Source organism: Trichosurus vulpecula, chromosome 5, assembly GCF_011100635.1.
Source record: "Trichosurus vulpecula isolate mTriVul1 chromosome 5, mTriVul1.pri, whole genome shotgun sequence".
Lineage (NCBI taxonomy): Eukaryota > Metazoa > Chordata > Mammalia > Diprotodontia > Phalangeridae > Trichosurus > Trichosurus vulpecula.
Window position 1 is genome coordinate 61,588,260 of NC_050577.1, and position 22,239 is coordinate 61,610,498.

The 22,239-nt window shown below is 37.0% G+C and overlaps 1 protein-coding gene across 1 annotated transcript in view; it reads right to left on the reverse strand.

Moving 5' to 3' along the window:
* The window catches only part of DNAJC1 (DnaJ heat shock protein family (Hsp40) member C1), a 268,811-nt gene that overhangs the window by 118,591 nt on the left and 127,981 nt on the right, over positions 1-22,239 (reverse strand). The window contains exon 7 of the mRNA XM_036759852.1: positions 7,146-7,236. Within this exon, the coding sequence (XP_036615747.1) occupies positions 7,146-7,236 (91 nt within the window). The remainder of the gene's footprint in view (positions 1-7,145; positions 7,237-22,239) is intronic.

The following is a 22,239-nucleotide window of genomic DNA, read 5'->3' on the forward strand; positions in this document are numbered from 1 at the left end:
TTCCACCTACAACTTCTAATACAACTATCATTCAATAGAGTTAAATCATAACTTGTCTTTTGTTTTATTTTGCCTTGTAGACTAGCATTACTGACTCTGACCATGTATTTGGCACAAAAGTGGAGGACCTCAGACTGAGAAAAGTTCCTAACCCTTGAATGTGCTCTTTACTACAAGTAAAACATATTGAAACCCAAGTTAGGATTGTCCCTAGAGAGGAATGTTCAGCTATTACTGTACGTAAAATTTAGTGGGGAAAAGGAAAGAAAAATGACCTATTTCTGGGAACATAAATCACCTACAAAATGGAAACTGGATGTTTGGCCTGGGTTTTTACCACATTTTAAGACTTTGTTAGGCCAGGCAACAGTAATGAGGATAAGAAAAAAAAATTACAGAACCAACTAGTGCTTATCATACAAAGATTTGCCTATTTTCCTCTCTACTATGGAAGGAATATAAATTAGGAAATTCAAAAAGCTGTACTTTTATAAATACTCATGCTAATATAAAAGTTTCATCTTAATAGGTATTCACAATTTAAATTTAAACCATAAAAATGAAAAAAAAAACCATTCAAGACAAAGACATAAAGAATGTCAAAAAATTTTCTGAACAGACATCAACAGAATTTTGGCATAAAGATTTCCCAAAAGGATAATATTTACTTTTCAAGAAATTACCTTTTTCACACCTTTTGTCCTCTCTAGCAAAACCCATAATTTTAATAAGACCTTCATGCTGCATTTTCTCCAATTTGCAAATTATATGGAATTCCCCCTACACAGTTCCAGTTCAACCCTCAGAGAATATTACACAATCTCAGCAGTAAAGCAGACAGACATGAGGGCAGATTAGCAATTAGGTCATGAAAAACAGGCAGCATAAAACAGCTATTGCTAATCTGCATGAGATGCATTTACTCAATTAAGTAGATGGAAATGTTATTATGAACTCAGTATTCCAATGATGGTCTTTAAAATTAAGAAGGATGGGGGCAAATGAAATGCACACTGGGGGATTTTCGGCCTTTATATATTAATTCTAAAGTATACAATGCAGAACACCATAATGAAGTTAACAAAATTAATTAAAAGATTCTTTGCATGTAACCATTGGAGACTAAATTTCTAAAAAGCCCAAACACATGACAGTTTTTGACATTATTAACAGTGAATGTGTCTGCTCTTTAATATCCTTAACATTGAATCCTATCACCTTCTCTAAATATACAATGGATCTCAGAAATTGGAGATGAAAAAGCCCAACTAGGTCTTCTAAAGTCCTAATAGGTATCCAAAGCCAAGCACCAGGTTGTTTTTTTTCTTTCTCAACGATAATCTTTGAATACTCAATTCACCGTAGGTTCTAATGACAGAGTTACTGGTTAACAATCTTTAAACTTAGCTGGTTGTGAGTTTCAGAAAATTAATGTAATTTTTAAGTAGGTTCCCAATCTTGGGGCATAATAACATGCCCAATTTGTATTGGGACAACTGGTATAGATCCAAATATTATGAATGTTTTTTGCAAAGGAAAAGATTTAAACAAAATAACCAGATTTTTAAGGGGGTAAAATCCTTTGAACAATTTTTTTAAAGTGATCACAAATTTTGGAAAGTTTAAGTTAAGGGGATAGTTACTTTTGGTACTGTTGCAAATATTTTTAATTCCTATTTATAGGTGTTATAAGGTATTATGAGTATTTTAGATATTATGAGTATTCCTATATAGAAACACTGACAGAATTATTTGCTATACCTCATAACTGGAAGAAGCGAGTATTGGCATAGCAAAAGGCTTCCAAACAAGTTTTCAAAAGAAAAGGAATAAAAGTGATAAATTTTGCTGAGCAGGGAGGAGGTTTTAAAAAGAACACCAGCTTTTAAATGGAATTTAGATTTTGCCTCTCCTGCTCAGCTTAGAGAAAATTGACTATTTTCTCCCCTTTCCTTTAAAAAATACATCAGTAGATCTGAGACCTTCTAGAAGTGAGCAAACCAATTCACAACCTTCTCATCCTGTCCTGTAACTTCTCAGATGTGCTAGAAGACCTCTTCCATGCCTCTTAACATTAAGTGTGTAGCAAGGCAGCATTAAAGAACAACAAGCATTATTATCTCCTCACAGATGTAGAATGATGAAACTCAAGAGGAGCATAGATTCTAGTGCAATGTCACATGCCCATTTTACATATGAGAAAGGCTTGGCTCAGACAGATGAAGTTATTGGTCACACAACTAGCTTGTGGCATACTCATTCTAACATGGATTATGTGTTGTATCTGTGGCTGAGTTCTGTGCTGGGTGTTTGGGAACAAAGACAAAATAAAACTGTCCTTGCCTTTAGGAGCTTATATTCTACCAAGGGAAAAAATATGAACATATATAAATATGTGCAAATAATATACAAAAGAAATAAAAGGCTTTTTTTTTGAGAGAAAGGAGCCACTAGCAGCTAGGTGACAAGGAAAAGACTCAAGTAGCAGGTGGCAGATGAGCCGAACTTTGAAGGAAGCCAGGAATTCTGAGGTATCAGCAAGGAGGAAGTACATTCCATGAGAGTGGAAAGTACACAGAACAGCCTGGGCCAAAAGAGGCCTCGAGAGGGGAGATAAAATTCAGGTATCCAGACCTCCTGTCTAAGGCCTTTTTATTACAAAACACTCACTGATCACCTTGGACAAAGTTTAAAATATTTCTATGCAATGTAGTTATTTGGGAAAATAGCAATTTATGCTAAGCTATGTTTTAAATACTGGGAGATTCATTCAGTATAATTAAAATTATTATGGCTTTCATGTAGTTAGCTAAGAAACCAGGTCCTCTGACTTCAAGCTGGTCTTTGTCTCCACAGTCAACTCTATTGTCTACTTTGGAACCATTAAAAGTATTGCTTACCTTTCTTGTATCTACTTCTTAAACCTTGCCCAGCATTTGGAAATTCTATATTCATTCTCAAATGAATGAAAAAATATTTATTAAATATTTTGTGCAAAAGTGTTGTACTAAGAGCTTAGACAGTCTCTGCTCCTGTAGAGCTCATATTCCAACAGAGAGTGACAACACACACATAGAAGATTTCAGCTTCAAGTCAGATGGTAAGGCCCAGTGGACCTTAGGGTACAGCAGCAAAGCAGATGGTAATTCATCTTTTTTAATGTCAGCTCCATTGATAAGACCCACAAACATTTCTGAAGTTGAACCCTTTGACAGTGCCAAGGACTTTGGTGGTAAGAACGTTCTTTCCCAGGGTTATATAGTAGGTGTGGCTTTAGTATCATTTCTTAAGTAGAATATTATGTGATTTAGTATCTTATTTTAATCTTTAGTATCTTATTTATGTTTAATAATTGTTTTTAAGTTACATTATTGGTGTGTATTTTGTGTCCCTGAACTAGACTATATATCTCTTGAGGGCAGGTTTTAATTTTTAACTCTCCTATGTGATTTAAAAAATTTTCTCACTGTGTCAAGTACAGTAGATGAGACGCAAATACATTTAAAGAAATATTCCTGGGGATAGAGAAAATATTAGCTGCTCTGTGTGTCCCTTCTACTCACAGATTTGATCTCAGAATGTCAGGAAGAATGCCAAAGCAATTAGCACCTGATAACCAAGGAAGGAAGCTCATTTTAATCATTTCCTATCTGCTGAATTGGAGTCTTCCACACAGAGGTAATTCCTTTCCAGGCTGTTCTTGGTGCTTCTACCGTAAGTGCTAAAGAGCCTTTCATGATATATTCATGAGTGTGTGAGGTCTGCCTGTCCTTCTTCTGTCTGTTAAATGACTTGTAGCCATAAGAGAGTAGGGATGACCAACTATGAGACTAAAAACAAGAAACTGAGGACAACCTCAGCTTCCTGTGAAGGGACAGTGGATGGGAATTTTTCCCTTAGAACAAGCTGGGCAACAAGAAAAACCTGTTTTACGGTTTGTCAGAGACAATGAGCCAACTCTAAGAGTTCATGTTTGTGTAATTATCCAATAAACACATGTCCTGAAGATCTACAGTAAAAATGGCTATGGTTGTGTTTGGAGGCTGGCTCCCTATGGCAAAATCCTCTGTGAGGCTTTGGAAGCCATTTATGACCAGCCCTGTTCCTATCTTTCCAGCCTTATCACATGTTGTTTCCCTTACCATACTTGATGGCTCAGCCAAATTGCCTTCTCTCTCTTCTCCAGATACAGCACTCCATTTACCAGCTTTGTGTATTTATATTGATTGCTCCCTGGACCTGGAATGTGCTCCCTTCTTACCTCCTCCTGAGACAATCCATTCCTTCAAGCGTCAGCTCAAGCAAAACCTTCTTCTACAAGAAGACTTTCCTGATCCTCAATCCCCCTTCACCCCATTGCTCTCCACCCCTAAATACCTTGTATTTAGCTATTTTGCATTTATTATAGGAATATGTATGTGCACATACATACATCTGTATATACAGGCAGCATGTCATAGTAGATAGAAAACCATCTTTAGAGCAAGAAGATGTGTATTCAAGTCCCATCACTGACAAATGCTGGCTGTATGAGCTTGGGCAAGTTACTTAAACTCTCAGTGCTCCAGGCCAGTGGTATCGAACTCAAATAGAAAAAAGGCCACTAAGTTGTACATAAGGATCCCTTCTGGCTGCACAGAAAACCACATGTGAACAATGCCTATCTTCTATTGCACTTTTATTTATTTTGTCAAACATTTCCCAATTATGTTTTGGGAGTGTTGGAGGCAGCATTGGCCATGTATCTGAAACCTCTTTTCTAGGCAACTAACTCTCTATAGTTTCAGAGAAGATGGAGTTTCCTCACCCAGGAATTCCCCATAACAATGAAATCATAGGTCCAGTCTCTATTGATTAATAGAGCATCTCAGCATAGAATGCAACTAGACACATGGAGATGATAATTCAGAAATTAATTAAATTCAAAAACTGTTTATTAAGCTCCTGTTGCATGTAAGGCACATTGTGCTAAGAATTTGGGGAGATACAAAGTTTAGGTAAGAAAATTCTCTGCCCTCGTTGAACTTACTATCTCCTAGTGAGATAACAGACATAGGTAACTATGACAATTAATATGTGATAATTGCACCAGACAGTTGCAAAACAAGGTGCTATGTAAAGAACAAGGCAAAAAGTTGTTACTTTCAAGAGAGATCAGAGAACCTTAATGGTTATTTAGGCTTTAAAAGATGGGTAAGGTGATCATGAGGCATATATTTCAGGCATAGGCATGAGCAAAGGCATGGTGAAGGGGAGGAGACTAGAATGTTGGGCCAAAAATTAAAAAAAAATGAAATGTAAAAGAAATTAGTGTAAAGTTTTATACTTCAGTTCAAATAAATTAGCCTTGCAAATACGGGGTAGGGAAGGCAGGTCTAAAAAGGTCTCTGAAAAACATCTGGGTAGTTCAGTGGGCTGCAATATTAATGAGTCAACAGTATGAAGTAACAGCAAAAAGTGCTAATGTGATTTTAGGTTGTGTTAAGCGAGGAATAGCATCTTAGGACTAGACTATGGGACAGGATACTCCAGGTGTACTGTTCTAGTCAGATCACAACTGTGGGAGAGCCTCCAGAGGAATGCAACAAGGATGGTAAAAGGCCTCAGGGGTCTGCTCTATGAGGCTCACTTCAAAGAAATGAGGATGTTTGGCCTGTAGATCAGAAGACATAATAGGGGGAGATGTTGTAGTTGTCTTCACATGCTTCAGCAGAAAAACTGCCTTTTGGAAAAGAGGGTAGATTTGTTCTTCTGAGTCCCAGAGGACATAACTGGGAATAATGACTGAAAGTTGCAAAGAGGAAAATTTAGGGGAAAAATATACTAATGATAAGAGTTATCCAAAAATGAGCTACCTTGGGAGATGACGGATTTATCTCATGTGAGTTCTTCAGTCAAAGGTCTGATGAAAAAACTTGGGATACTGCAGAGGCACAGGTTGGATGAGATGGCTTCTGTGGTCTCTTCAGTTTCTGAGAATTTGTGAACTGTTACGAGACTGATCAAGAGCATCTGAGGACTTGCATAAGTTTTGGACTAGCCACTTGGATTTGAGAGATTATGTAACTATGACCCTAATGACATTCTCAGTTTTTACAAACTTGGGGAAAAGTGACTTAAATTAAGAAATCCACGCTATCAATAACTATGTAAAATTATCAAAATCGCTAACATTTGAGAAATGAAAATTAAAACAGTTCTGAGATACCACCCCATCCATCGAATCTGCTAAGAAGAAAAAAAATGGAAAATGATAAATGCTGGAGGGGCCGTGGGAAAACTAGTACAGTAATGATTTGTTGATAGAGCTGTGAACTAGGCCAACTATTCTAGAAAGCAATTTGGAACTATGCCCCAAAAGTTATTAAACTGTGCATACTCTCTGATCCAGTAATACTCCTACTTAATGTATACCCCAAAAAGATGAAAAAAAGGGTAAAAGGACCCACATGTACAAAAAATTTTAAAGCAGTTCTTGTTATGGTAGCAATGAATTAGAAACTGAAAGAATGACCATCAATTGGTGAATGGCTGAACAAGTTATGATATATGAATATGATGGAATACAATTGTGCTATAAGAAATGAAAGGAATAATTAAAAAAAAACACCTGGGAGACTTGTATGAACTGATGCAGAGTGAGGTGAGCAGAACCAGGAGAACAATTTATACAATAACAACAATATTGTAAAGATAATCAAATATGAAAGACTTAATAACTCTAATCAATACAAAGACAAACCATAATTTCAATGAACTTCAATGAAACAAGCTATCCACATCCAGACAGAAAGTTGATGGATCTAGAACACAGACCGAAACTTACTTTCTTCATTTTTTTTTGGAAATGGCTAATGTAGGAATTTGTTTTGTGTGACTATACGTATTTGAAATAGGTTTTGTTTTTCTTCTCTCCTCAATAAGTGGGAGAAAGTGAGTGAGGAGAGAATTCAAAATAGGAAATGCAATAAAATTTAATTTAAAAAAAGAAAAGTGACCTTAATGAGAGTCAGTAAGGAAATATGAACATTTTGTTTCTTTGCATTTATGTGATAGCAAAACGCCAACAAAATTACATTTTTATACTGTTCAAGTGGATTTTTACATGATATTTTTCACACAATAAGACAGTGGTTAAAACTCACTTTGAAGTGTTTCAAGTTCAGCTCTAGCCAAGGCATCTTCTTTTTCCTTCAGTTTTGTTTCTTTATATTCCTCATAAAATTGTCTGGCATCCTTAAAAAGAAGTTTTGGAGAAATTAACAAAAATAGTTTGTTTTAGCAATATTTTCCACTTAACTTCACTGTATACTTAAAAAATTAATTCACTTGATAAGAAATATTTCTCATTGCTTGACATTTTCATATTTCATGGGGAACAAAAGAAATGCATATTTTTCTTCAAGGTTTACTTTCTTGGGGAGTTGATAAGATACTGAAATGGCATGAATATTATTGTTGAGTAAGTTTTCTTCTCTCTTTGACAAAGAAGAGAAGCATCTCTTCTCTCAGTTTCTTCTTCTGTATGATTTTTTCATTACTGTGAGTGATGACTACTACTACAATCACAAAGACTGGAAAAGGAGCACTGGTTGAATTGAATGATTTGCAGGTGTCGTTAAAATGATGCTAACAAAACATCACCATCAATTTTCATTCTTGATGTAGAAGTATTAGCGTCTTAGTTATTCATTTTGTAATAGATTTTGAGTTGATTAAAATAAATTCTTACGTGTAAATATCTTAGCCTTTTCAATTAATGACATAAAGTCAGCTCAGATATAGTTGTCAAACACTTCAAAATGGATTCGACAATCATTTATTGAACACCCTTCAGCCAGAATACAAGATATGAGGAGAGCTACAATGACAAATAAGATGCAATCCCTGCTCTCAAGGACTTTACCTTATACTGTTATTGTTGTTGATCAGTCGTCTCTAGTCCAACTCTGGGATATTTAGGGTTGGTAAAGATCCTGGAGTGGTTTGCCATTTACTTCTCCAGCTCATTTTACAGATGAGGAAACTGAGGCAAACAGGGTGAAGTGACTTGCCCAGGGTCATATTAAGTGTCTGAGGTGAGATTTGAACTCAGAAAGATGACTTTTCCTGACTCCAGGCCCAGAACTTTATCTGCTGTGCCACCTTGCTGCCCTAACAACAATCTGAATAAAATTTCATCATCTTCTAAGGGATATAAAATATGTACACAAAATAGAATATGACAAGCTTATAAGAGATGTGAACATGGTACTATAAGAATCTATCATAGGGAAATAACATCTAATAACATGGATCAGCTACGACATCATGAAAGAAGTGGTCCTTGAGGCAGGCCTTGAAAGAAAGGAGAGAGCATTTCAAGCAGAGAATGAATAGAGGGATGTTGGAAATTGAGGAAAATGATTAGAGACAAAAGATATATATATTATGTACATATAATATTATATAAAAGATATATATGTATAATATATACAAAAGATATATATGTGTATATATATTTATACACACACACACAGAGGACAGAAGGAGTATACTTTGGGTGGAGCACAGCCTACATATGAGAGGTAAAGGAGGATTGAAAAGGGTAGATCGGATCTATATTGTGCAGGGCTTTTGCCAGACTAAGGAGTTTGAACTTTTTCAGTCACTGTATCATATCAATACAGAAATGGAAAATTAATAAAAATGAGGCAAAGGTCATAATTCCAAAACAATTCAAAAATGGGTCCAATTTGTACATTGCTCTATTTGTTTAAAAATAATCCAATTACGCTAACTACTTAATTAAAATATATAACTGACCTAGAGAAAATAAATATTTTAAAACTTACTTTTCTCATTTGAATGGTTAAAAGAAAAAATTCTAATGCATTTTGACACTAAATAAGAGAGAAAGCAAGCAAACAAAAACTGTTCTTCCATAAACATTCACAGAAGAGGGAGCAATACTGAAAATAAAATTTGGGGGGGCAGATATCTTTATTTTTCAAACTATCTATTTAAAAGTCATTTTAAAAAAATTTTGAGTTCCAAATTCTCTCCCTCCCTCCTGCCCCTTGCCCACCCATTGAGAAGGCAAACAGTATGATATCAATTATTTACGTGGAGTTATGCAAAACAAATTTCCACATTATCCATGTTGCAAAAATAACCACACACACACAGTAAAAAGCAAGAAAAATAAAGTTCAAAAAGTATGCTTCAATTTACACTCAGTTCTTCAGTTTTCTCTGGAGGTAGACAGCATTTTTCATCATGGATTCTTTGGAATTTTCATGGATCATTATATTGATCAGAACAGTTGATCATCCTTAAAATATTGCTGTTAATTGCGTACAACTATTTCCTGGTTCTGCTAATTTCACTTTGCATCAGTTCATATATACTTTCCCAGGTTTTTCTGAAACCATCCCATTTCTTATTTCTTATAGCACAACAGTATTCCCTCACAATCATATGCCATAACTTGTTCAGTCATTCCTCAATTGATGGGCATCCCCTCAAATTCTAATTCTTTGACACCACAAAAAGAGCTGCTATGAATATCTTTGCACATATAGGTCATTCCCTTCCCAGCCTACCCTCCTCCCCTTTTAGTTTCATTGGGATATAGACCTAGTTGTGGTATTGCTGGGTCAAAGGATAGGCACAGTTTTACAGCAATTTAGGTGTAGTTCCAGCATTCTCCAGAATGGTTGGACAAGTGCACAACTCCATCAAACAGTGTATCAGGTCCCTATTTTTCCATATCCCCTCCAACATTTGTCACATTTCTTTTCTTTCCTGTTTGTCAATCTGATAGGTATGAGGTAGTACCTCAGAGATGTCTCAATTTACATTTCTCTAATCAATACTGATTTACAGCATTTTTTCCATGTGATTATAGACAGCTTTCATTTCTTCTTCTGAAAAAGGCCCATTCATATCCTTTATTGTTGTTGTTCAGTCATTTTTTCAGTTGTATTTGACTCTTTGTGACCCCATATGGGATTTTCTTGGCAAAGATACTGGAGTGGTTTGTCATTTCCTTCTCCAGTTCATTTTACAGATGACAAAACTAAGGCAAACAGGGTTAAGTGACTTGCATAGGGTCACACAGCTAGTAAGTACATAAGGCTGGATTTGAACTCAAGAAGATGAAGATTTCTGACTTGAGACCTGGCACTCTATCTACTGTGCCGCCTAGCTGCCTCCTCATATCATTTGACCATGTGTCAATTGGGGAATGGCTCTAATTTTTTTTTAAATAAATTTGACTCAGTTCCCTATTTTTTATCAGAGAAACTTGTCTTAAATTCCCCCTGCCCATTATTAGTTTTCTCCTTTCCTTCTAATTTGGGCTACATTAGTTTTGTCTGCGCAAAACCTTTTAAAATTTCATGTAATCAAAATTATCCACTATACTTCCTGTGATCCCCTCTTCCTCTTGTTTGGTCATAAACTTTTCCCTCATCTATAGGTCTATATGTAAAGCTTTCCATGCTTCCCTAATTACTTATGATATTACCCTTTATGTTTATATCATTTACCCATTTTGACCTTATTTTGGTATGCAGTGTGAGATGTTAGTCTACGCCTACTTTCTGCCATTCTGCCTACCAGTTTTCCCAGGAATTTTTGTTAAATGGTGAGTTCTTGCCCTCAAAGCTTGGATCTTTGGGTTTATCAAACACTAGATTATTATGGTCATTTACTGCCATGTATTGAATACCTAATATATTCCACTGATTCATCACTCTATTTCTTAGCCAGTAACAGATTAGCATAATAATTACTGTTTTATAATATAGTTTAAAGTTTGGTACTGCTGGACTGTCTTTCTTTTGCTCCCTCCACCCCCATGTATTCCCTTGATATTCTTGGCCTTTTTTTCTTGCAGATGAATTTTGTCATTATTTTTTTAGGTCTACAAAATAATTCTTTGGTAGATTGCCATGGCATTGAATAAGTAAATTAATTTAAGTAGCATTGTCACTTTTATTATATTGGCTTGGCATACCCATGAATAATGAATATTTCTCCATTTATTTAGATCTGTCTTTATTTGTGTGAAAAGTGTTTTGTAATTATACTCACATACTCACTGGGTTTGTCTTGGCAGGTAGACTCCCGACTATTTTATAATGTCTGCAGTTATTTTAAGTGGAATTTCTCTTTTTATCTTTTCTTGCTGTGTTTTGTTGATAACATATAGAAATGTTGATGATTTAAGTGCTTTTATTTTATATCCTGCAACTTTGCTGATGCTGTTGTTTCAAAAAAAAATTTAGTTGATTACCTAGGATTCTCTAAGTGGCATTTTGTTTCCTCATTACCTATTCTAATTCTTCCAATTTCTTTTTCTTGTTTTATTGCTGTACTTAGAATTTCTAAGACAATATTGAACAATAGTGGTAATAATAGATATCCTTGATTCATCCCTGATCTTATTGGAAAGGCTTTCAGTTTATGCCCATTACAGATAATGTTTGCTGATGGTTTTAGATAGATCCTATTTACCATTTTAAGGAAAGTTTCATTCATTCCTACGCTTTCTAGTATTTTTAATAGGAATGAGTGTTGTATTTTGTCAAGTTTTTTCTGTATCTATTGAAACGATCATATGGTTTCTGCTAGTTTTATTGTTGATATGGTCAATTATGCTCATAGTTTTCCTAATATTGAACCAGCCTTGCATTCCTGGAATAAATCCTACCTGGTCATAGTGTATTATTCTCATGACAAGTTGCTGCAATCTTTTTGCTAATATTTTATTTAATATTTTTGCATCAATATTCATTAGGGAAATTGGTCTATAATTTTCTTTCTCTGTTTTGACTCTACCTGGTTTGGGTATTAGTACCATATTTGTGTCATAAAAAGAATTTGGTAGGCTCCTTCCTCACCTATTTTCCCAAATAGTCTACAAAGTATAGGAATTAATTGTTCTTTAAATGTTTGATAAAATTCCCATGTAAAACCATCTGGCCCTGGAGATTTTTTCCTAGGGAGTTCATTGATGACTTGCTCAATATCTTTTTCTGAGATGGAGTTACTTAGAAATTTTACTTCCTCTTCTGTTAACCTGGGCAATTTATGTTTTTGTAGATATTCATCCATGTCCTTAAGGTTGTCAAATTTATGGGCATACAATTGGGCAAAATGATTCCTAATTATTGTTTTGGTTTCCTCTTCATTAGAGGTGAATTCACCCTTCTCATTTTTGATACTGGTAACTTGATTTTCTTCTTTCTTTTTTTTAAAATCAAACTGACCGAAGTTTTATCAATTTTATTGGTTTTTTCATAAAACCGGCTCTTGGTTTTATTTATTAATTCAATAGTTTTCTTTGTTTCAATTTTATTAATCTCTCCTTTGATTTTCAGTATTTCTAATTTGGTATTTAATTGGGGATTTTCAATTTGTTCTTTTTCTAGCTTTTTCAGTTGCATGCCCAATTCATTGATCTCCTTTTTCTCTATTTTATTCATGTAAGCATTTAGAGATATAAAACTTCCCCTAAGAACTGCTTTTGCTGCATCCCATAAGTTTTGGTATGTTGTCTCATTATTGTCATTCTCTTGAATGAAGTTATTAATTGTTTCTCTGATTTGTTCTTTGGCCCACTCATTCTTTAGAATTAGATTATTTAGTTTCCAATTAATTTTTAGCTTATTTTTCCATGGTTCTTTATTACAAATAATTTTCATTGCATTGTGATCTGAAAAGTGTGCTTTGACTACTTCTGCCTTTCTGCACTGGATTGCGAGGTTTTTATGCCCTAGTACATGGTCAATTTTTGAGTATGTGCCATGTACCGCTGAGAAGAAAGTATATTCCTTTTTATCCCCATTCAGTTTTCTCCAGAGGTCTATCATATCTGCCTTTTCTAAAATTCTGTTCACCTCTTTAACTTCTTTATTATTTATTTTGAGGTTAGATTTATCAAATTCAGAGTGGGGGAGGTTGAGGTCTCCCATTATTATAGTTTTGCTGTCTATTTCTTCCTGTAACTCCCTTAACCTCTCCACTAAGAATTTGCATGCCATACCACTTGGTGCACATATGTTAAACAATGATATTGCTTCATTGTTTATGGTGCCTTTTAGCAGGATGTAGTGTCCTTCCTTACCTCTTTTAATTAAATATAGCTTTACTTTTGCTTTATCTGAAATCAGGATTGCTACACCTGCTTTTTTTTACTTTAGCTGATGTGCAATATATTTTAGTCAAGCCTTTTAACTTTACCCTGTGTGTATCCCCCTGTTTCCAATGTGTTTCTTGTAAACAGCATATTGTAGGATTATGGTTTTTAATCCATTTTGCTTCTGCTTCTGTTTTATGGGAGAGTTCATCCCATTCACATTCACAGTTACAATTTCTATCTGTATCTTTTTCTCCATGCTATTGCCCCCCCCCCCCACCCCATTTATGTTTTTATTTCTCACTTTCCCCTCCCACTCCTCAACAAAGTTTTGTTTTGACTGCTGCCTTCCTCGGTTTACCCTCCCTCTTGCTTCCCCTCCTTTATCTTACCATTTTCCACTTGCTACTTCTTCCCTCCCTTATGACCACCCCCCTCTCTTTTTTCCCCCTTTCCCCTCCTACTGCCTGTAGGACAAGTGAGATTTCTATACTTAAAAGGTTATGTTATTCCCTTCTTGAACCAGATCCAATGACAGTAAAGCTCAAATACTGCTCTTCTCCCTCCCTTCTTTCCCTCTACTGTAATGTGTTTTTGTCCCTCTTCATTTGATGTAATTTACCTTTTCTACTACCTCCTTACCTCTTCTCCCATAACCCTCCCTTTACATCTCTTAATTATATTTTTTATCCTTATATCAGTTATTTTATACAGACATTCACAGTCTATGTGTATCCCTTTCAATTGTCATAATAGCTGTACTCTTCTCAAGATTGACATATATATGTATATGTATGTATGTATGTGTATATATATACATATATATATATATCATACATGAGATGGTATAATCCTATAGAAAGACGTAAATAATTTGCCCTTGTTGATTAATAAGGTTTGTGGGCGTTTTTTCACCCTGTTTACCTTTTTATGTCTCTCTTGAGTTTTGTATTTGAAGATCAAATTTTCCATTGAGTTCTGGCCTTTTCATCAGGAAGGTCTGGAATTCCCTTATTTTGTTGAATGTCCATCTCCTTGCCTGAAAAATTATGCTTTGTTTTGCTGGGTAGTTGATCCTTGGTTGTAGTCCCAGCTCCTTCGCCCTTCAGAATATCATATTCCAATTTCTCCTGTCTTTTAAGGTAGGAGCTGAGAGATCCTGAGTGATCCTGACTATAGTTCCATGATATTTGAATTTTTTCTTTTTGGCTGCTTGCAGTATTTTCTCCTTGACTTTGTAATTCTGAAATTTCGCTATAATATTTCCTGGTGTTTTCAATTTCAGGGGGTGATTGGTGGATTCTTTCAATGATTATTTTACCCTCTGGTTCTAGGACCTCTGGGCAGTTTTCTTTGATAATTTCTTCAAAGATACTGTCAAGGCTCTTTTTTCATTGTGGATTTCTGGTAGACCAATAATTCTTAAATTGTCTCTCCTGGATCTATTTTCCAGGTCAGTTGTTTTTCCAATCAGATATTTTACATTTTTTTTCTACTTTTTTCATTCTTTACATTTTGTTTGACTACTTTTTGATGCGTCATAGAGTCATTAGCTTCCACTTGCTCAATTCTAATTTTTAATAAGTTGCTGTCTTCATTTTGCTTTTGAGTCTCCTTTTCCAATTGGTTGAGTTTACCTCCCAGGGTGTCATTTTCTCTATTTAGATTCTGAATCTCCATAGCCATTTCATTAATGACTTGATTTCGTCAGTGGGTTTTTTTTTTCCATTTTTTCTTTTACCTCCCTAATTTGGTTTTTAAAATCCTCCTTTAGCTCTTCTAGTAATGCTTTTTGGGCTTGAGACCAGTTTACATTCCCTTTTGGGGTACCAGATGTGAGCAAAATGTCATTGCTATCCTCTTCCAAATTGGTATTTTGATCATGTCTGTCTCCATAAAAAGAATCAATGGTCCTTGTTTTTTTTATGTTCTTCTTCATGTTGGTTAGCCTTTTCCTGGCTTTACAATGAATTTCTGCTTTTGGGGCTCAGGGCTCTCTGTCCCAGGTTTCTTATTCTGGGGATTGTGAGTCTAGTTACTGGCTTTGCGTATTATAGCCTTCAGTTTCCTGCGGTGTGGGAGAGGGGTCTGGCTGCCTGAGGTCTCCTCTTCTCCTGGGGCTGCTCTCCAGCACTGTTGCTCTTCAGCAATGGTCTCAGCTGTTTGTTGTTTGTGTTGGTGTCTGCCTCTTCCCCTGGGGGTGCAAGGGTACATCTGGGCTTCTGGTGTTGACCCCTGCTGGCTCTGCCCCTCTGAGACTCAGGAACTCCCACTGCTTGGCCCTACTTCTGTCTCCTCTATTCCAGTCTTTTTTTTTTCCCCGAGGAATTCTCAGGGGGTGGGGTGGGGGAGAGGGATTAGAGCCCTTTACCTGGTCATTATGTCTCCCAGAAGCTCAAGAAGATTGCGTTTCACACCTTTGGGCTGCAAGCCTCAGGAGTTGATGTCTCAGAGCCAGAGGCATTGCGCTGCTGCCTCTCATTGCTTCCACAGACGGCCACCCTGTGTTGGGAGGCCTGGGGATCTCCGCCGGTTTCAGTCACCCAGCTTTCTCCCAGCCTGTCTCGCACATTGATTTCTACAGCTGCTTCCGCTTTTGTGCTGTCTGGAGCAGCTCCTGCAAGCCAAGTGCTCTTCCAGCCTACAGATTCATCCCATTGGCCTTTCGGACTCTCCTGGCTTGGAAATCTGCCTCAGACTGCTCACAGTTTCTAACTCTCTCAAATCTGCTCAGATTCACTTTTTTATAGGAATCTGATAGAACTTGTGAGAGAGCTCTGGTAAGACACTGTTTTCATGTGGCTATCTTGGCTCTGCCCCCTCAATTTCTTTTTCTAAGATATTCTTATTTAAGTATTCTATTTCCCTTTGTGTTAATCTGGGCAATTTATATTTTTGTAAATATTTGCCTATTTCACTTAGATTGTCAGTTTTACTGGCATATAATTGGGCAAAACAGCTCTTAATAATTGCCTTAATTTCATCTTCATTTGTGGTAGTCACCCTCTTTTATTTTTGATACTGGCAATTTGGTTTTCTTTTTTTTAGATCAAATTAACCAATGGTTTATCCATTTTATTGTTTTTTCCCCCCAGAAAACTAGTTCCTAGTTTTAGTTATTAGTTCAATTTTTTTTGTTTTGTTTTAACAATACTTCTTAGCAATAAGATAGAAAACAGTGACTGACTTATGAATGGGTATTCTCCAGAACTGGATAGGTATACTTCTAGGAAAATAGACAACAGTTATTAAGTATTCTGTTTTACTGGGGTTTTTTTTTTTTTGACTAGACGTAAATTATTTGGTGCAGGGAACTCCTTCCATTAATGCAGATCAACAACTTGTCAGTAGCCTTTGGTGTTATTGATTAGAGATTTGCCCGGGGTCACATAGCTAGTATGTGTCAGAGGCAAGCCTCAAAGCCAAACCTTCTTGATTCCTAGGCTAGCCCTCTATTCACCATACCACATGGTCTATGGCAAAATTGCCTACATCTTTGTGTAACTAGTACACATGTGATTATATGAATGTGTGCTGGTAGAAGATAATTTTCCCTCCATTTCTAGGGAAGGATTCAATCTAACATCAAAATGTTTATCCATAGTCTCTTTTCAATTAGGGAACCCCTATTAGGGTAAATTAATTTATCATATTCAGTTCATAGAACAGATTTCAATGGGGAGGCTTGAGGAAAATACAAAGAAACTGGTCCACTAGAAGGGTGTGTGTGTGTGTGTGTGTGTATGTGAATGAGAAAAGTCAGGAAAGAGGCAGAGAATGAATGGCTAGGGGAGCTGAAGACACAATTTACCTTTCATAATTATGCATAACGAATGAGTTCTCTGGCTACAGATTCTTAAATTGGGCTTTGTTTCATTCTTCACCTACTTATAAAATGTGCTACTTCTTAGTGAAAGACATTACTTATATCTGCTTTATTTGTATGTCCACTGGTAAAGCCACCTATTTGAGAAATGCAATGTTTCTCTCACTTTTCCCAAAATTTGACATCTCAAGCTCATTCATTCAACACCCATTTATTATATTCCTATAGTGTGCTGAGCACTGACTTCAACATTGGAGGAAATGAGCCCTTGCAGAACTAAAGGGGGCTATAACACACACACACACACACACACACACACACACACAGAGAGAGAGAGAGAGAGAGAGAGAGAGAGAGAGAGAGAGAGAACTATAGCATATAATCATGGTAAGTACACCACAGATTTCTGAAACAAATTGTATGTCAAGATGAAGGAGAAGAGCATTACTTGAGGCAGAAATATCAAGGAGAAGGTGGCATTTGAGTTGGACCCCAGAGTAACGGTAGAGATTCAATAGGAGAAGATGCGGAAGGAAGACATTCCAGATAGAGGGAACGTGTAAGAAATGATCCTGAGAGTCATCTTGATGGAGACCATGTCTATGCAATTGAAGATGAGTGTCTGGAACTCAGAAGAGAGGATGGAATTGGAGACCTGTATTTGGGAATTAAGTGGGTGCTTAATAAATGTATGTTAAATTGAATTATCTGTATAAAGGTAGTTAATAAGGACACAGGGAGTGTATGATATTGCTATGGAAAAATGTACACAGTAAAACAGTTCAGAACAGATATGAAGGAAACACCCACAATAAGGAAGGAGTTGAGAAGAGAATGATGAACCAGAGAAGGATGTATACATAATGAGGGCTCTGAACTGGCCTCTCTGCCAGAGGAGGCAGGGTAAAGGTTGGAGTCTTCATTAGAAATCCCAGTCACGAATAATTCTGGAAGATGCTTGGTCTATTGTGTTCTGTGAGAGCTCTTGAAAAGAGAAGAGAGGACATTCAGGTTGTGGTGGAGGCAGCATGCATGGAGCCAGGAGGAAAGGGGCTTGTTAAGCAGAAAACAGTATAATGGTGGATTTTTGGCTTTGGTAATGATGATGAGGGTTGATGTGCCTGGCACTTGCCTTGCCTGTTACACTGTTTATTTCATGAACCCTACAGAGAAGTATAATGATATTATTTCTCTGTGAGAGGCTACTAGACCTCTTTCTCATCTGTTTTATTCTTACCAGCAAACAGTGGATATCTTAACCCCAAGTGTTTTCCATTCAATTTTGTTATAGCTTCTGATTTAGTTTGTATATTGAAAGTGTTTTCCTTTATATAAAATCAATGATCAATCATGACTGATATGTATAGCATGTCTGTAAGGCATTCCATACTGGGAAAGGTGAGATGCTGTAGACCAGTGGCTAGCTAGAAATACATAGAATTTAAATAGGACAGATCTAAATTTCTCACTGGAATGTTTAGAATTGTCTTACCTGGAGGCTTTAAGTTGTTATGATTTTATTAATAACTTTTTTTGTTTTAAACTTCTTCACTTTGTAGAGAGGGTGATCCACATGGATCAATGGCTAATTTGTCCCTAGGCTACATAGCACCTTCTCTCCTCTGACCCTGCTACTGCTTTAATACTGGCCTCACCACCTCACACTTTGACTATTGCAATAGCCTCTTCATGGGTCTGCCATCATCAAGCCTTTCTGAACTCCAATCTATTCTTCATTCAGCCACTAAAGTGCAGGTCTGTGTCTGCCTATGTCACTCTCCTACTAAATAAACTCCATTGGCTTCCTATCACCTTCATGATCAAATACAAAATCCTCTGTTAAACCTTAGGGGCAAGACCTGGTCCTGCTCCTACCTTTCCAGTCTTCTTACACCTTACACCTTGACTTGTATTTTTTGATCCAGTGACACTGGCCTCCTGGCTGTTCTACCAAGACACTCCATCTCTTGTCTCTAGGCATTTTCTCTAGCTGCCTCCCATGCTTAGAATTGTGATTCTCTTCCTCTCTACCTCATGGCTTCTCTGGCTTCAAGTCCAAACTAAAGCCCCATCTTCTACAGAAGCCTTTACCAACTCCTTTTAATTCTAGTGCCTTTTCTCTTTTAATTATTTCCTATTCATCATGTATATGGGTCAGCTAGGTGGCACAGTGGATAGAGTGCTGGACTTGGAGTCAGTAAGACCTTGTTTCAACAATCTGGCTAATAGCTGTTGTGGGGGTGAAAGGCCAACACAAGCCCAACAACAAGAATGCTACCAGCATGCTGCAAAAGCCCAGGTTCTTTTGATCTGCTTTAGTAAGGAATGCAAACATTAAGGGGTTGACAAGCTTACTTTAATCCAGCATACAAATATCACTCACTTAGTTCAGGGGAAAAAGCCAGCACCCTGAATTTCAGAGCAAAATACAAACAAATTACAAACATCAACAGACAGACCTTATCTGATTCAAATCCCAATACCAGAGTTTAACAAAGTCCCAGCATCCAGGTTTACAAGCTGGAGGGCTCTTAGCTTTAGCTGCCCGGAGTTTTTGCATGGAGTTTTCACAATACGCATCAGCGCGCCATCAAGAGTGAGAGCCCTGTGAAAATTGCTCTGTCTTCTCTTCTTATAGCATTTCAGACATCATCAAATGTCATCTGAATGACCAGAACTTAGGCTCCTATGATTGGCTCTTGAATTAGCACCTCCCCTTAGTACCCTGGGAGCTTCATACCCACATAGGCTTAGCATCTAATAGGGGTTTGGGCCTGGGGCTTAGCACCTAGTAAGACTCAATGAAATACACTGAATTACTCAAAGGAAACAAAAGCCAAACTCTTCAAGGGCACTTGGTTGAACTGAGTGCCAGACCTGAGTTCAAATGTGGCCTTAGATACTTATTAGCCATGTGACTCTATAACCTATTTGACTCAGTTTCCTCCTCCGTAAAATGAGCTGGAAAAGAAAATGGCAAACCACTCCAGTATCTTTGCCAAGAAAACCCCAAATGGGGTCACAAAGAATTGGACATGACTAAAATGACTGAACGACAACATATAGCTTGTACATATCTGTTTGCTTGTTGCCTCCCCTATTAGATGGTAAACTCCTTGAGAGCAGGAACTGTCTTTTGACTCTTTTTATATCCCTAGCACTTAGCATAGTGTCTGGCACATAGTAGGTGCTTAATAAATGCTTACTGATGGACAGATTGGCTAGAAAGGGGCTCATTGTTATAGTAAGGTATGGCTGATTAGACAGTGCTCAGGAGCCTCAGGCAAGACTCCAGTCTCTTACTCAAAAGGGGAAGAGACAGGTTAAAGGTGGACACCAAAAGAAAAGTTTTCTCTCCTTCCTCATTCCCCCAGTAGGAGGAGAAAGGTGTAGTCTAGAAGGATTCCTCACCCTTTTCCTGTTAGGAGGAAGGGAAAAAAAGAAAGGGAGAATGTTCAGCTAACTCTGCTCCATGGCTATACCCAGGAGCATTAATATTTATTTTCAGATCGTAGTCCTAAAGTCTACTATGCTGGTGCTATGCTCTTAGCTTCATCTTTTTTCCTAACTATCTCGATCACTGCCTAAAAGGCTTCTCTGCTCTATCTCACCAACTCAAGATCTACTGCCTAGAGAAAACCATTCTCTGGATTAAAGATCATGGTAGTCCAGTCCTTATCCAAGGCTGTTAAAACTAAAACTCCCAGGATTTATAGTGAGAACTCAAACTCTTACTTTGCCTGTGAGGCAGGCAGTGTGAGCTCTGGTTTCATGTAGAAGGTACAGTTGGAGATGTAAGAAGAGAAGTAGGAGGGTGTGGTGTCTCTAAATCTAATGAAGGAGAAAAGAGTAAATGGCTCTTCATATTATGGCAGCTAGGCAGTACACTGAATAAAGTCTTGGACCTAAAGTTAGGAAGAGTTGAATTCAAATCCTGCCTCAGAAATTTACTACTGTGTAATGCTGAGCAGATTACTTAATGTCTGTCTCAGTTTGCTACCCTATAAGACTAGGATAAGAGCACCTACTTGCCAGGGTTGTTGTGAGGATAAAATGAATTAATATTTGCAAACCTTACTAAATAAATGTTTATTATCATTGTTACTATGATAATTATGAGCATCTTCCTCTCCCTGCTAAAATTATTTTACATCCATTTTGCATTCAGTTTGTATGTACATGTTGACTTTTCTCAAATACAATATAATCACTTTGAGGTATGGGGCTGTTACATTTTTGACTGTGTGTTACTGGTACCTAGCTCTGGGCCTGGCACACAGTAGGTATTAAGTAAATGTTTAATGAATTGTTTGATTGAATGGAATAGAGGCAGCTGACCAAAGAGGCAAATACTAAAGAGGTTAAGGAAAATGAAGATTGGAAAAAGGCATTTATATTTGGTGATTAGGAGAGAGGCACGGGGGTAACTGCCCAGGGATGAGAATGCACAGGTAAGGAATGGCAGAACAATGAGAATGTGGCAATGGCTTCTAGGGTAGTAGCTTATAAAACATTAAACTGAAAGACCATAGGGTTAAAGCTCAAGACAGAAATAAGAGAAGGTAGAGTAAGAGAGATAGACTCAAGGAATAGGGTTGGATCATGAGACTGGAGATCACAATAAGGTCAAAGAGCAGTTTCAGTTTAAAAAATAGTTAGAAATGTGGAGGATGAGAAGCTATGACCAAAAAGTAGAATTCCAAAATTCTCAGTCTTAAAGGTGGTATAATTCTGATCAACCTACAAGCATTTATTATGCCCTGTGAGCTAGATTTTGAGGAGACAACAAAATAAGAAAAAAACCTATAATTTCAGGAAGCCTACATGACTAAGTACATACAGAATATATAAAGAATAACCACAAAATAAACACAAAATAGTTCAGTACAAGGCAGCAAGGGCATGAACAACAGAGAAGATCAAGAAAGATTTCTTACAACAGATGATGCTTGAGCTGAGTCCTCCAGAAAGAGAAGGATTGTCTGAAGCAGAAGAAGCGAAGAGGGTGTGTCAGAGATCATCAGGACAGCCTTTAGGTGAAGAGATCAATTTTAGAAAAGACACTAACAAGCTGGACAGGATATCCTGTATGTTGCTTCTTATTCAGGTCTAGTTTGGCCTAGACAGTCTCTGAAGTGCCAAGAGAAGAGCAAACAGACCTCTTCTCTCTCCTGAGTTCCAATCCTGCATTCCTAACTGTCTGCTGGATAGATGCACTTGGATGCCCCAGAGGCACATCCCACACAGCATGTTCGATACAGAATTCATTGTGTATCCCCTCACCCAC